This window comes from Carlito syrichta, unplaced genomic scaffold (assembly GCF_000164805.1).
Source record: "Carlito syrichta isolate Samal-C Ts95f unplaced genomic scaffold, Tarsius_syrichta-2.0.1 Scaffold301908, whole genome shotgun sequence".
In the NCBI taxonomy this organism is placed as follows: domain Eukaryota; kingdom Metazoa; phylum Chordata; class Mammalia; order Primates; family Tarsiidae; genus Carlito; species Carlito syrichta.
In genome coordinates, this window is record NW_007246004.1 from 486,226 (window position 1) to 499,433 (window position 13,208).

At 39.9% G+C, this 13,208-nt stretch overlaps 1 protein-coding gene across 1 annotated transcript in view; it reads left to right on the forward strand.

Annotated features, from left to right (window-relative positions):
* The window catches only part of FNDC3B (fibronectin type III domain containing 3B), a 296,455-nt gene that overhangs the window by 194,267 nt on the left and 88,980 nt on the right, over positions 1-13,208 (forward strand). The window contains exons 7-8 of the mRNA XM_008055647.1: positions 1,001-1,152; positions 4,248-4,307. Of these exons, the coding sequence (XP_008053838.1) occupies positions 1,001-1,152; positions 4,248-4,307 (212 nt within the window). The remainder of the gene's footprint in view (positions 1-1,000; positions 1,153-4,247; positions 4,308-13,208) is intronic.

Below are 13,208 nucleotides of genomic sequence, written 5' to 3' on the forward strand. Positions count from 1 at the left end.
AGCTTTAGCATCTATGTTGTCTTATTTGTTTGCTTTTAGTTTGCTGTAATATGCTGTCCAGATCAATATCCAATAGCAATAAAATAACCTTTAGAAAATTAGAATGCTTTAGGTTGGGTTTCTCCAGAGGCAGCCTCCGTAAACAAGATTTGAGTGCAGATAGTTCGTCTAGAGAGGTGAGCTGGGAAGCCCCTGTTAGAGACTGGGGAACCGTGACAGGGAAGGGAAGGAAGCCAGAACAGCATCTGCTGATGACCAGGTTGCTGCTGTGGCCAGCTAGGGCTCAGGCCTTGGGGGGCCTCTGGGAGACAGTGTGGAACACGCCTCAGTGAGCACCGAGTGAGTGTGAGTAAGTTAGGGTATTTTAAGGCCCAGAGGGCTTTGTTCAAATGAAGTCTAAAGCTGAGAGATCAAACCCCAAAAATAAGAGCAGAGCTTGGAGAGGTGGCACATATCCACTTCCACACACATGAACCTTGTGGACCCAGTCCTTGGTTCCAGCTCTCACCCCTTGGCTTCTCCTGGGAATCTGCGGGACTTCAAGGGACTCAGTTTGCAAGGTATTAGCTTTGAAGAATAATTGACACCAAACAAAGCTTGGAGGTCACCAGAGAGTACCTGCAGATATGGCTCCTTCCACATACTGATGTGGCCACCATGTAGATCATTGAAATCTCACATGAAACTGTTCACCTTAAAAAAATGTTTCCAAACATGGCTGATTATTTTACTTTCTGGAAGACTGAATTCAAATTGCACTGGACTTGGATGAAAGTTTACATCGTAGGGACAGATGTTGCAGGAGCCATTTTTGGACATCAAGACTTTTACAGAAGAGCACCGTATGGGAAGTCTTTGGTCATAATTAAAATAGTTCACCTCGAATGAACTCTGAGCCAGTTTTAAGCCACTGATAAAATTACAAAAAAGTTATTGGAAGAAATAGTGTCTGATCCTTGTGAAATGGATTTGAATATTGTCTCATGTTTTTCTTCCTCAGGTTTCTAATATTCAGGCCAGAACAGTTGTGTTGTCCTGGGCTCCCCCTCTTGGTGTTTCGTGTGGACCCCACAGTGGTCTTTCCCTCCCCTACAGTTACGAGGTTGCCTTATCAGACAAAGGACGAGATGGAAAATACAAGATAATTTACAGGTAGTGTATGTTTCTATTGTTTTTCTTCACTGCTAAAGTGTGAAATTGAAGTTGTTAAAGAAAATAGAAAACAGGGAAAACGTGTAAGCTTTGCAAATTTTTAAAAATCACTTCATTTTAAGAATTAGTAAAATTTACAATGCCAAGAATTAATTTTGTCTAGAGTAATTATTAATCAGAAATGAGTATGGTAGCACTCTTTGGTATTGGTGTAATGTATCACTTGGTTGTGTTTGCTGTCTGTATGGTATTAATGAAAATTTTCCATTCATGTCTATCAGGGCAAAAAATGACCCTGACTTTAGTCTTCACATCCATTAGGCAGTCATGTGATTCCCACTTGTTTTTTAGACCTCACCTCTTTCTAGTCCTGGGTTTTAAACTTCTACACTATGTTTCATGTTGGGAGCCAGCCTTGGAGGCCCGCCTGATGACAAAGTCCAGGTGCGCTGAGGACCCCCCCAGCCGCTGTCTTCCCTACTTCCCAATTACTTTAAAACATCTCAGTCTGAGGCCTTCTTAAATGGTCAAAAGTTCAGCACATGAACGAGAGAGGAGTCCTTTCTGCTTTATGGACCCCAGGTGGTGACCACTCAAATGACTCACAGCTGAGTTCTAATGTGATACAAAAAACGTCAGGTCAAGTCTTTCTCCTTCATAATTGCTGGGCACCGCTCAGGCCTGCAGAGTAGAAAATCTGAAAGACAAGTTTTGTTTTATTACTTGTGTAAGCGCTCTTTGAGCGGTGCCCACAGTGACTGCCCACGCTCAGGATTATGTGGTCACATAAGCCCCACTTCTTTCTCTGCTGGAGGGGCTTGTTTTCCCTCCTGTGTCCCTGCATCAGTACCGCAGACCCATGTCTTCCGATCCCTGCGCCTGATTCCTGACTTGCTTCATGGTCCATCTTCTTCCCAACAGAGACACGGGGCAGAGGTAAGAATGGAAGCTCTTGAGCTACTGTGGCTCCCTCTTGATGCCAGACTACCTCCACAGTCTCTCCCAGGACACCTGCAGGAATCTCCTCAAATCTCCATCCTCCATTCTGACTCTCCTATAATCTAGCCTCCATGGCACAGAAATAAAAGTCGGACCAGATCACTGTCCTGTGGCGAGCACTCCAGTGATTCCCCACTTGCTTAGGATAAAGTCCTAACTGCTAGCTGTGGCTCACAGCCCTATGATTCTGTTCTGAAAAATCAGAATTGGTGAAGGCCTTAAAGAAATACAAGTTGTCATCTCTCCTATCCCTGGCAAGATAGAATTAAACCCCACAGTTCTGAGCATTCATGGATCTGCTTATATGTGGATTATTTTTTTAACCACGTGGGGATCAAAAATACAGTATCGGTGGGGTGTCAAACCTGTGGATATACAGGGTCAGTGAGGGGTGGGTGACCTGAATCTATGTGGACTTTCGTGTATGTTGGGAGGGCAGGGTCCTGGAACCAATCCCTGGGCTACCTAGGGTCGATTGTAGATAGATGTTGTTAACGCGGCGTAAACATTGGTGGCAGGAACAAGTCGTGAGTGCCCAGAGGGGCAGGCAGATAGCACACGTGAGAAAAGAGATGCCAGGCACTCCTGATGCAGCTCAAAGGAGGCAGTCACTGCAAGCCCAAGTAGGTTGTGGCCAAAGTTCATGGGTATCTTTTTTTCAAGAGCACTGAAAATTTTGTATTGTTATGTAAACTTTTCTGTTATTAAACTAACATAGCAAATGCAAAAAATTTTAAAGATGCAATGCAAGTTAAACAATAGAGCTTCAGGCAAGGTATAGACACAGCTTCTGTGCAACTTTTTAAAAAGTCTTTTATTTGGAATAATTTTATACTTATAAAATGTCACAAAAATGAAAGTCAAGGAATACACTTATTCTTCATACCCACATTCACTGTTATATGTCCCATTTGCTTTATCATTTGAACTCTTTGGCCCTCTCAATCTATACATTTTTTCCAATCTATAAGTCTTTTCTATAATTTTATATATCATGGTCCCTTACCACTAAATATTTTCATGTATTTTCTGTGAATAAGAATATTTTCTTAACCACAGTACAGTTATTAACTTCATAAATTTATATTGACATTGATACAATTGATACAATCTGTTATTTATATTCCTGTTTTGTTGGTTGATCTAAATAATGCTTGTTATTTTTAAAATAAGTCATGCACGTACACACCCCCTCACCTTTTTGAAAATTTTTAATGGAACATTCCTTATTTTGTGTTGATTGCTTCCTCATGATTTAAGTTGAGGTTCATTCACAACTTTTGATCATGTAAATGGTTTTAGCCATATGTTGCTTGCACTTGAATGTGAAGGAAGCAGCTTGTGATTTCATCAGGACAGTTCAGAGTTGAGGTGGTTAAGGCTCCTGCCAAGGTGAGTCTGGGAGGCACCTTCCATCAGCAGTTGGTGCGATTATTTTCATTCGTTTGTTCATTTATTTATTTGCTTGCTTATTTTATTTATTTATATTATGTATTTGCTTTTAAGAAGTGATACAAGGCTGGGCTCGGTGGCTCAGCCTGTAATCCCAGCACTTTGGGAGGCCAAGGTGAGTGGATTGCCTGAGCTTGTGGGTTCAAGACCAGCCTGGGCAACTTGGCAAGACCTCATCTCTACAATAAATAAAAAATTAGCTGGGCGTAGTAGCGTGCGCCCTGAAAGGCTGAGGCAGAAGGATCCAGCTCCTTGGAAGGCTGAGGCAGAAGGATTGCCTGAGCCCAGCAGGTCAAGGCTGTGGTGGCCGTGAGCATGCCACTGCATTCCAGCTTGAGTGACAGAGTGAGACTCCAACTCAAAAAAAAATAAAACACAAAAAACAAAAAGAAGTGATACGACCTTTCCAGATTTTGTTCTTAAGTTAACCTTGCCTTTTCAGATCTCAGATGGCATCATTAAAAGGAATCTGATTTTCTAGTCCAAAACAAATAATAATACCAAGCAAGAAAGTTTATTTCTGGTTTATGGTGGAATCAGACATAGATAGTTTTTTACTGTCGGTACATGACAAAGGCCCAGATTCAAAACTTGTTTCCTTTTGAAACCAGTATTATTAACAAATGGATGATTTTTCTTTGCAGTGGAGAAGAATTAGAATGTAACCTGAAAGATCTTAGACCAGCAACCGACTATCACGTGAGGTAAGTTAGGATCCACAGGCTGGGCTGTATGGAAGAATCCAGGTTGCTGAAGTAAATCTTTATTCCCCCTCTGAAAGCTGTTGGTGAATGGCCCTTGCCTGGCTGAAAGTGTTGGTCCTGTGGCTCATGGGCCATTCATTAGTGTTCTGCAGTCAGGAGCCAGTGTTTGGGAGGACACAGAAGTGCTTCTGGGAGCAGAAAAGTAGCAGAATTTTAAACATTATATTTTAAAAGTAATGTTTATTTTACATGGTCTTCTAAGATCTGTTGGATTGTGTAGTTTAACATGACTTTTATTTCTATAAAACAAATGAACTTTTTTTTACCATGGGTATAACAGTATTTATTATAGATCATATATCTAAACTCTACATTCAGACCAAATGACTAAAAAAGCCCTTTCCTTGTTGTAGAGTACTTTTGGACCTTAAAAGCCAATACTTTTGAAATAGGCATATAATATAAACATTAAATTATCTCTGGCAAGAATTAACACAATTTGGCAAACAGTGAACCAATGTAGTATGATATGTGGTCTGAAATCTTTATTGTGATTTTTCTGGAATCTTTCCTGTGACTACTCTGGAAGTCAGGGCTATCTTATTTTAGGAAGAAACCTGTGAGGAAGAAAGTGTTACCTGAATTTTTTCTGAGACCGTTTGATACTTTAAAGATACATTCATCCATCCATTTGCAAATAAGCAGGTCTCTGAATGTGACCTGTACCATTTTTTAAATTTTTGTTTAAGTTTTTACTTTAATATTTAAGTTCTCCAGAAAAGGTTATTTAATTTAATTGGGTACACAACAGCAATTTCTTTAGAATGTGTAATGAAATTGTGAGCATCAAGTACATAGCCTTCATTATACTTTCCAGGGCTAATTCACACTGTGAATTCATTTGTGATTTTGTGATGGGGTTGGAGGCAGGATGGCCTAGTGGGAAGAGCATATTAATTGTCAGGAGACTTGAGTTCTAGTCTGGTTCTGCCATGAATTGGTCATTTTAACTTGGCCACATCACATAGAGCTCTGTGCCACAGTTTTATGTGTTGCTGAGGTTATGATGTCTTATTAGCTGCACAAGTACTTTAATTTAAAGCAGTATATGTAAGAGCAACTTGTGTTCTATTCAGGCATAAAGTACACATCTGCGTAGCTATTGTATGGTTTAGACGAACTCTGTTACAACTGTCTCTTCCTGCTTAAATCAGAACTTGTGGATTTTGGATCAAGTTAGCTTCCGCCTAAACATAATGAACTTTTCACAGACCCTATACAAACAAAAAGATTTGTATAATTTGTGAGGCTAAAATGATAATAGAAATGGTTTAACTGTTCTTTAAAATGGTCAATTTAACAATAAACTAGAAAATGTAAAGCCATATAGGGAATCATGTAAGCATTATCTGTTAGGCATTATTAGCATGTTTCTTGTTTCTCCATGTTTTGACAGTTTATTGTTATTGCTTTACTAAAGGTTTGCTTTATTAATTTCCTGCTCATTCATGAGCTTACAATATTCTTTTGAAATAAATTTAAATGCCATGAAGAATCTGCTTTTTATTTCCATCCTGTCTGTTGTTCCCTTTGTTTTTTGTTGTTTGTTTTAAGTTGTTACAAAGGGTGACTTTTGAGAACACTTGCTAATTATTTCTTTTTACTGCCAAAATCAATGAACATTCTTGAACATCTCAGCAAGCAGAAGGAGCAGGAGCATGAGGTGGTTACCACCTAGAGCCCTGGGTCTGGACTTTTCCTGTCACATTTGGCACACCACACTTGGGGCATATGACACATGTAACACCACTCATGTACAGCCTAGGCTTGCCACCAACTACTATTTGTTCTAGCTCTCTGTGTCAGAAAAATAGAAAATTCTCTCCCTTTGATGATGGTCAGTTACAGTATTTTTTAAAATTTCTCTCCTAATAAAAATACCTGTAGCCCAAATGTTAGCCTTTTGTTCCCACGTAGTGCAGACGCCGTAGAGCATCATTTCTTGTTCCTTTTTCAAGCTGGGGGAGAATCTTAAGCATTTCAGCTCTTCGAGTTAGCTTCCTCTGCCCTCAGTTGCTTTGATGAGACCACATGAGGCATGATGGGCCTAGTCTGAACTTGGAGTCAACGGCTCTGTCACTTACTAAGGCTGTGAACTCAGGCAAACCACTGAACCTTCTTTGGTTTCATTTTCTCATTCATATAATAAGAGTAATAATTATACCAGCCACAGAAAGATGAAATAAAATATATGAATGATCTATTATAAACCTGCAAAGTGTTGTAGATGTTACTTAATTTTTCCAAGGTTGTTGCCATTTTTCCATATGCTGAAAGTAGAAAGGACTTGATGGCACAGATCTTTTGAACTTGTGTCTAGTTTGGCCATATCACGTTCTCTTTTATTAGGATAAAGATATATTTTACTTGACACTGAAAAAAGGAACACCATTTCTTTTTATGATACAATTGAGTGAACATTCTAAATGTTTCGTTTCAGGAATGAAGTTTTTATCATGTATGATAGCCTCATATAATTTTAAGAGTCGCCTATAAGACCTCAGAAGGCTGTGCCAAAATAGTTTCTTCAATAAATTTCCATAACAGCAACTACAGAAGAATTTCATGATTGGACAGCTGCAAAATGAACAATTGTATTCATTGCCATTTGTGTTTGTTTGTGCATTACCAATCTAGAAAGTGTCACCTTGCTGGAAGTCTATAGAGCCGATTATGAAAACTATGGTATTACTTTTAGCAGCATGAAACGGGGGCTGTCTTCCCTTCCAATTCTTTTTTTTTTTTTGAGTCGGAGTCTCACTCTGTCGCCCAGACTGGAGTGCAGTGGCACGCTTCCGGCCACCGCAGCCTCGACCTGCTGGGCTCCAGCGATCCTTCCGCCTCAGCCTTCCAAATAGCTGGAACTACACAGGTGCATGCTACCACGCTCGGCTAATTTTTTTGATTTTATTGTAGAGATGAGGTCTCACCAAGTTGCCCAGGTGGGTCTTGAACCCGCGGGCTCAGGCAATTCACTCACCTCGGCCTCCCAAAGCACAGGATTACAGGCTGAGCCACCGAGCCCGGCCCCAGTTCTTAATATTGCACATTTTGATTAAGACTGCAAAAATCTTTATTCACATGGCTCTCAGGTAGAGTGTGAGATCTCTGTTTTAAATCACGCCCTGAAGTCTCCCCCAGGGCTTCTGTTGCCATGTTCCTGGCCACTTTGAATTCTGACTACTACTCTGATCCTTACTCTTCACACGGGTTACTCGATATCTTCACCTAATTCTCTCATTTTCCACTCACCCCACACATGTTAGTGATTGTAGAAGTTCACCAGTCGATGCGGGAGCCTTTTCTTCAGTGGCAGTCTCAGTCGTGGAGTCCTGAGTCCTGTCCTTGAGCCATCCGGTGCTTGGCCTCAGTTACTGGGCAAAAGCAGCTCTTGCCACCTCTTCCTGGGATTGTATCGAAACCAGGGCCATCCTTTCGACAATGCTATAGGCCATGGGCTGTGACTGTTTCATTTGGCATTTGCCATGCTGCTGGAGCCAACTTCCATGTGGACAATTATATCTCAAGACATTTCAGATCTTAAAAATGTTTCTTTCTCATTTTTTGTTATGAGCTTTTGCGCATCAGTGCTATACAGCTGTTGAGCCACTATTCTTTTTTCTCTTAGTGGTGTTGAGGAAAATAATAATCTTCTATATATAATGCATACATTGATTTGCAAAATTTGGGTCTTCACTTGGATGTTTATTAAAATTGTTTTTATATTTGTTACCCAGTTTTTAACAATCTACTTTTTTCAGTTTAGTGTTGGTTTATTTAATTTATTTTATTTAAAGAGTCCATTTATAATTTAAAGAGTCCATTTATAATTGTCAAATGTATTTATTCAGTGCTTCCATAAAGGGCACTGTGCTATGCATTGTATAAAGACACTAATACAAAATCTGTGTGTGTGTGTGTGTGTGTGTGTGTGTGTGTGTGTGTGTGTGTGTATGTGTGTGTGATTGTATATTGGGTAAGAGGGAGTAATGAGAAAAACTCAATATGTAGACAAATTACATTATATTTTGAAGTACTTATGCATAAACATGTAAGTTCATGTACATAAATATACATTTAATTATCTATGCATTTCCAAGAAAAAGTATATTCTCCTTTTAATTGGTAGTTTTCTAATGGGTAATGGCATTGAGATGATCATTTTACTGTGGGAGTCAAGAATTTATATTTTTATCAACAACAGGATAACCAGGAATTTGAATGATGGAATGGATAGCAATTTTATGAAAATTTTTAAGCCATTTCCAGTCATTGGCTTTAACAGTTTGGCAAAGAAGTTGCCCAGAAATGATGTCATATAATGACATTTTCCAGAAAATTATGTGATGAACGATTTCCAAAAATATGATTGACCAGCACAGTGTAGGATTTTATGAAATAAGTGTTATTAACCAGAAACTTTGGCTCCTAGTATGTTAGAGATTTACAGAAAAAGTTGGAGACGTATTCCTTGAATTCTTGGAATGCCTGTTTTCTAAGCATTTAACCAGTATTTAACCTAAAACAAATGTGAAAACCCAACACGAGATTAATTATTGTTAGAAAAATGTTTTCTTTTCTTTTCCTGGGATAAATGCAAAAGAAATTGAACTGTTTGCTGATTTATTGAGCTCAAGAAACTGATGCTGTTCTACGGATTCTTCTTTCACATGATAATATGTAGGGAAAATCTATCATCATTGTGTGAAAACAATATTGCAGTATTCTTTAAAGAACAGCATTATTTCCAGAGACTTGGCTTTTCTGTAAAGTTATGAGTAAAAAGGTTGCTGGTTACGATTACAATTAGTTGCTATTTACTGAATGACTTTAATTGACAGATGTAATCATGGGATGCTTAGATTTGTGTCCCATATTTTTGTACTGTTTGTGGCATATTTATACTGCTTTGTAAAATAGATCTTATTTTCCTCGCTGATAAGCTTGTATGTGTGAAGGGCATTGACTGCTAATTTAAACGAACAACTACATTCTTTAAGGCTAAAGGCAAGGAAGGTAACTCCACGAGGCCTGTACATGTGTCTGTTTTCACCTACCTCCAATTTCAAATCCATGTCGGCCTCTTGTGCTTCTGCCCCACTGCCATTCTTCCAGTCTGTCCCCCAGGAACCTCCGCCTTGTGATCCTCCAGTCTAGGGGCTATGGATTGCTGGCTACAAGGATCCCACTAAAAAGGAGCAAAGAGCTTTCCCCACTCCAGATTTACCTTTCCCCAACAACCAACTGCACCCTGCTAGGGGTTTGTGGGCTGCTTCCTCAACTCCTCTCCTCCATATATCCGGATGGGTCTTTGGTGTCCACTGTTCTCATGAACATCCAGGACCCGATCTGTCTGAGCGCAGTTCTGTGTTTGTAGGCAAATGTCCAGTGACTACAAACTGAGATACTTCCTGGGGAAGCAGATGACCTAGACGAGTCAGGTGGGCTGGTGAAGGTCAGCTGGAAAGCAGCCTCAGTGCAGAGGAGATGAGAAGGAGTGGTGGGGACTATGTGAACTCAATAGTACCTGCCCCATGTAAAGGGCAGCTGCCCTCTGGTTTGTCCTGTTACCTCAGAGCCGGAAAGAGGGCGAGCATTGTTGTCACTTGCAGTTTTTAGGAACAGCCAGGGGTTGGTTTAATGAGAGATCTCCAAATATTTTCAGTGTAGGCTTAATTTTTATTTTAACTTTTTTATTTCATAAAATTTCAGGCTGGGTGTGAGATGGCTTATGTAATCCCAGCACTTTGGGAGGCCAAGGCAGGGAATTGCTTGAGCCCAGGGGTGTGAGACCTGCCTGGACAACAGAGGAAGACCATGGCTTTACAAAAAAATACAAACATTAGCTAGGTGTGGGGGCATGCAACTGTAGTCCCAGCTACTCAGAAGGCTGAGATGGGAGGATCCCTTGAGTCCAGGAGGTTGAGGCTGCAGTAAGCCAGCATCACACCACTACACTCCAGCCTGGACAAGAGCAAGACTCTATCCCCCCAAAAAATAAAAAAATAAAAGATACAAAATTTCAGATTTCGGATATAGTCAAAAGTAGACAGTAGTTGAATAAACTTTAATCACTCAACATCTTATTTTCTCAGTGCCCTCACTCCTTCCTCCCCCATGATTTTGAAGTAAGGTTTAGACATTATGCTATTTCACATATAAACCACATCACTCAGAAGTGGGCCCATTAATCACATTAGCACAAGAGAAGGATCAGTAGTTCCTGGACACTGCTAGGGTGGAGCGGGGGCGGGAAGGGTCACGTCACAACACAAAGGGTGTCTGGTCCAAAACCAGGGGAAGTGAGGACCATTTGAGGGTTCAGACTTCATCTGCATGCAGCCTACTTGTGTAGTTACTCTTTACTTGTGCCCCACATCTCTAGAATGCAATAAAGTTTAAATTCTTAAAAATTGTATGTATCAATAACTATTTTCACTTTATTAGAAATGTAAGGCTATTATTTGCTCCTGAAGGCTTTTATTCTTATTTTACAATTTTATATTACTATGTTTCTTTTTTAGGGTAGATTGCTGGACTTCAGTTTATTGTATTTTTGGTTTTATATATATATTATAATTTTAAATGACAATTGTTTTATTTTATTTTATTTTATTTTTTGAGTTGGAGTTCACTCCCTCGCCCAGGCTGGAGTGCAGTGGCATGCATGCTCACGACCACCCCAGCGTCAACCTTCTGGGCTCCAGCGATCCTTCCACCTCAGCCTTCTAAGTAGCCAGAACTACAGATGTGTGCTACCATATCCAGCTATTTATTTTATTTTATTGTATTGTAGAGATGAGGTCTCGCCAAGTTACCTGGGCTGGTCTTGAACCCCCGGGCTCAGGCCGTCCACTCACCTCGGCCTCCCAAAGTGCTGGGATTACAGGCTGAGCTTAAATGACAATTTGTAACTCTGTACATATACTTAAAGTCAATGAGAGGTTCAGTTAAAAGATAAATCAGCTATATGAATATCGCAAACTATACATGTGTGAGTCTTTATAAATATCAATCCAACTTTGTTTATGACTCCTCTTGTATATATCTTTTCTCATCTTATTTTCAATGATTGTTTTATTCTCTCTAGCTGTGTAGTTATAGGAACAGACTTCATTTCTCCGTTACTTTAATAATAAATTTATATTTTTTATATAAAAAAAATCATGTAATTTGAAGACTTTTTTAGAAAGTTTCATAACTCTATTTTCTTAGTTATCTTTCTTTCTTTTTTTTTTTAGTTGGAGTCTCACTCTTGTCGCCCAGGCTGGAGTGCAGTGGCATACTCACGGCCTCCACAGTCTCAACCTACTGGGCTTAGGCGATCCTTCCACCTCAGCCTTCCAAGTAGCTGGAACTACAGACGAATGCCACCATGCCCAGCTAGTTTCTATGATTTATTGTAGAGATGCAGTCTCACCAAGTTGCCCAGGCTGGTCTCAAACCTCCAGGCTCAGGCAATCTCGCCTCTACCTCTCAAAGTGCTGGGATTATAGGCTGAGCCACTGTGCCCAGCCTAGTTATCTTTTTAAAAGATTTAATTGTGGTTAAAAACAACATAAAATTTAAAAAATCTTTGTAAGTATACATTTTAATATTGTGAAATGTATACTAAAACTTTCACATCTGGCAAAATTAAATACTCAATATCCATTAGATAAAAAACAAACAAAAAAATTACCACACACGCCCATCCAAAACCAAAAAAATTCCTTAATGTCTTCAAAATCCGGAAACTCTTCCCAGTTCCTCACTTGTCCTAGGTCCCACTTGTCCTGAATATACTGTTTGGTTGATAGGTCTTCAATTTATTTTAATCCATTGGTTTTTTCCCATCGTTTTTATTCCTTTTGCAACATATTTGTTGTTGGACTTTTTTTTCCTCTGTCTTGTAGAATTTTCCCCAAGTGTGAATTTGACTGATTGCATCCCTGTTGTGTTGCTTAATGTGTTCTCCTGTGTGTCCTGCACTTCTTTTGATCATATGTCATCGTGTCTTCCCATAAGGCAAAAGAGTCATATATACAATAAGTTTGTGTTTGTGCATTTAGTGTAGAAAGTAAACACATCTGTGAGACCTTTGACTTACATGACTTCTATGACCTTTGCAAGATGGACTTTGAGGAGATGACTGCAAATCACACACATACCACATATGTGGGACCCACCTTCCACAATGTGTTGTCTTTAACTGTTGTTTGTGTACATTGAGTAGAGTGAGGGGAAAGAGTGATGGTGTTTAGAGAAACATGATTGTAGGATGAGCACCTGGAGTAGGCAGTACCATCTAGTGGTTAGATGTCCATGGCTAAATACAGTAGCTGATCCAACTTTCTGTGTGGCTTTAGGGAATTTGCTTGCTTTCTCTGAGTTTCCTTCTATTAGAAATGGATAATGAGGTTTTTCTACCTCATAGAGAGGTTAGCTATAACAATTAAGGGCTGGGCCGGGCTCAGTGGCTCAGCCTGTCATCCCAGCACTTTGAGAGACTGAGGCAAGAGGATTGCCTGAACCCGTGGGTTCGAGACCAGCCCGGGCAACTTGGCGAGACCTCATCTCTACAACATATCAAAAATTAGCCAGGCGTGGTGGCACATGCCCGTAGTTCCGGCTCCTTGGAAGGCTGAAGAGGAAGGATTACCATCACCCAGCAGGTCAATGCTGGGCTGGCTGTGTGTGTGCTACTGCACTCCAGCCTGGGCGGCAGAGTGAGACTCTGATTCAAAAAAAAAAGAATTAAGGGCTTGATCTATACTTAGTAACTCTGTGACTGGCTTAATATGGCATCTTTTTTAGGCAGCAAAGTCTTCTTTGTTGTCTTTTTCAATAGTATGTTTCCAG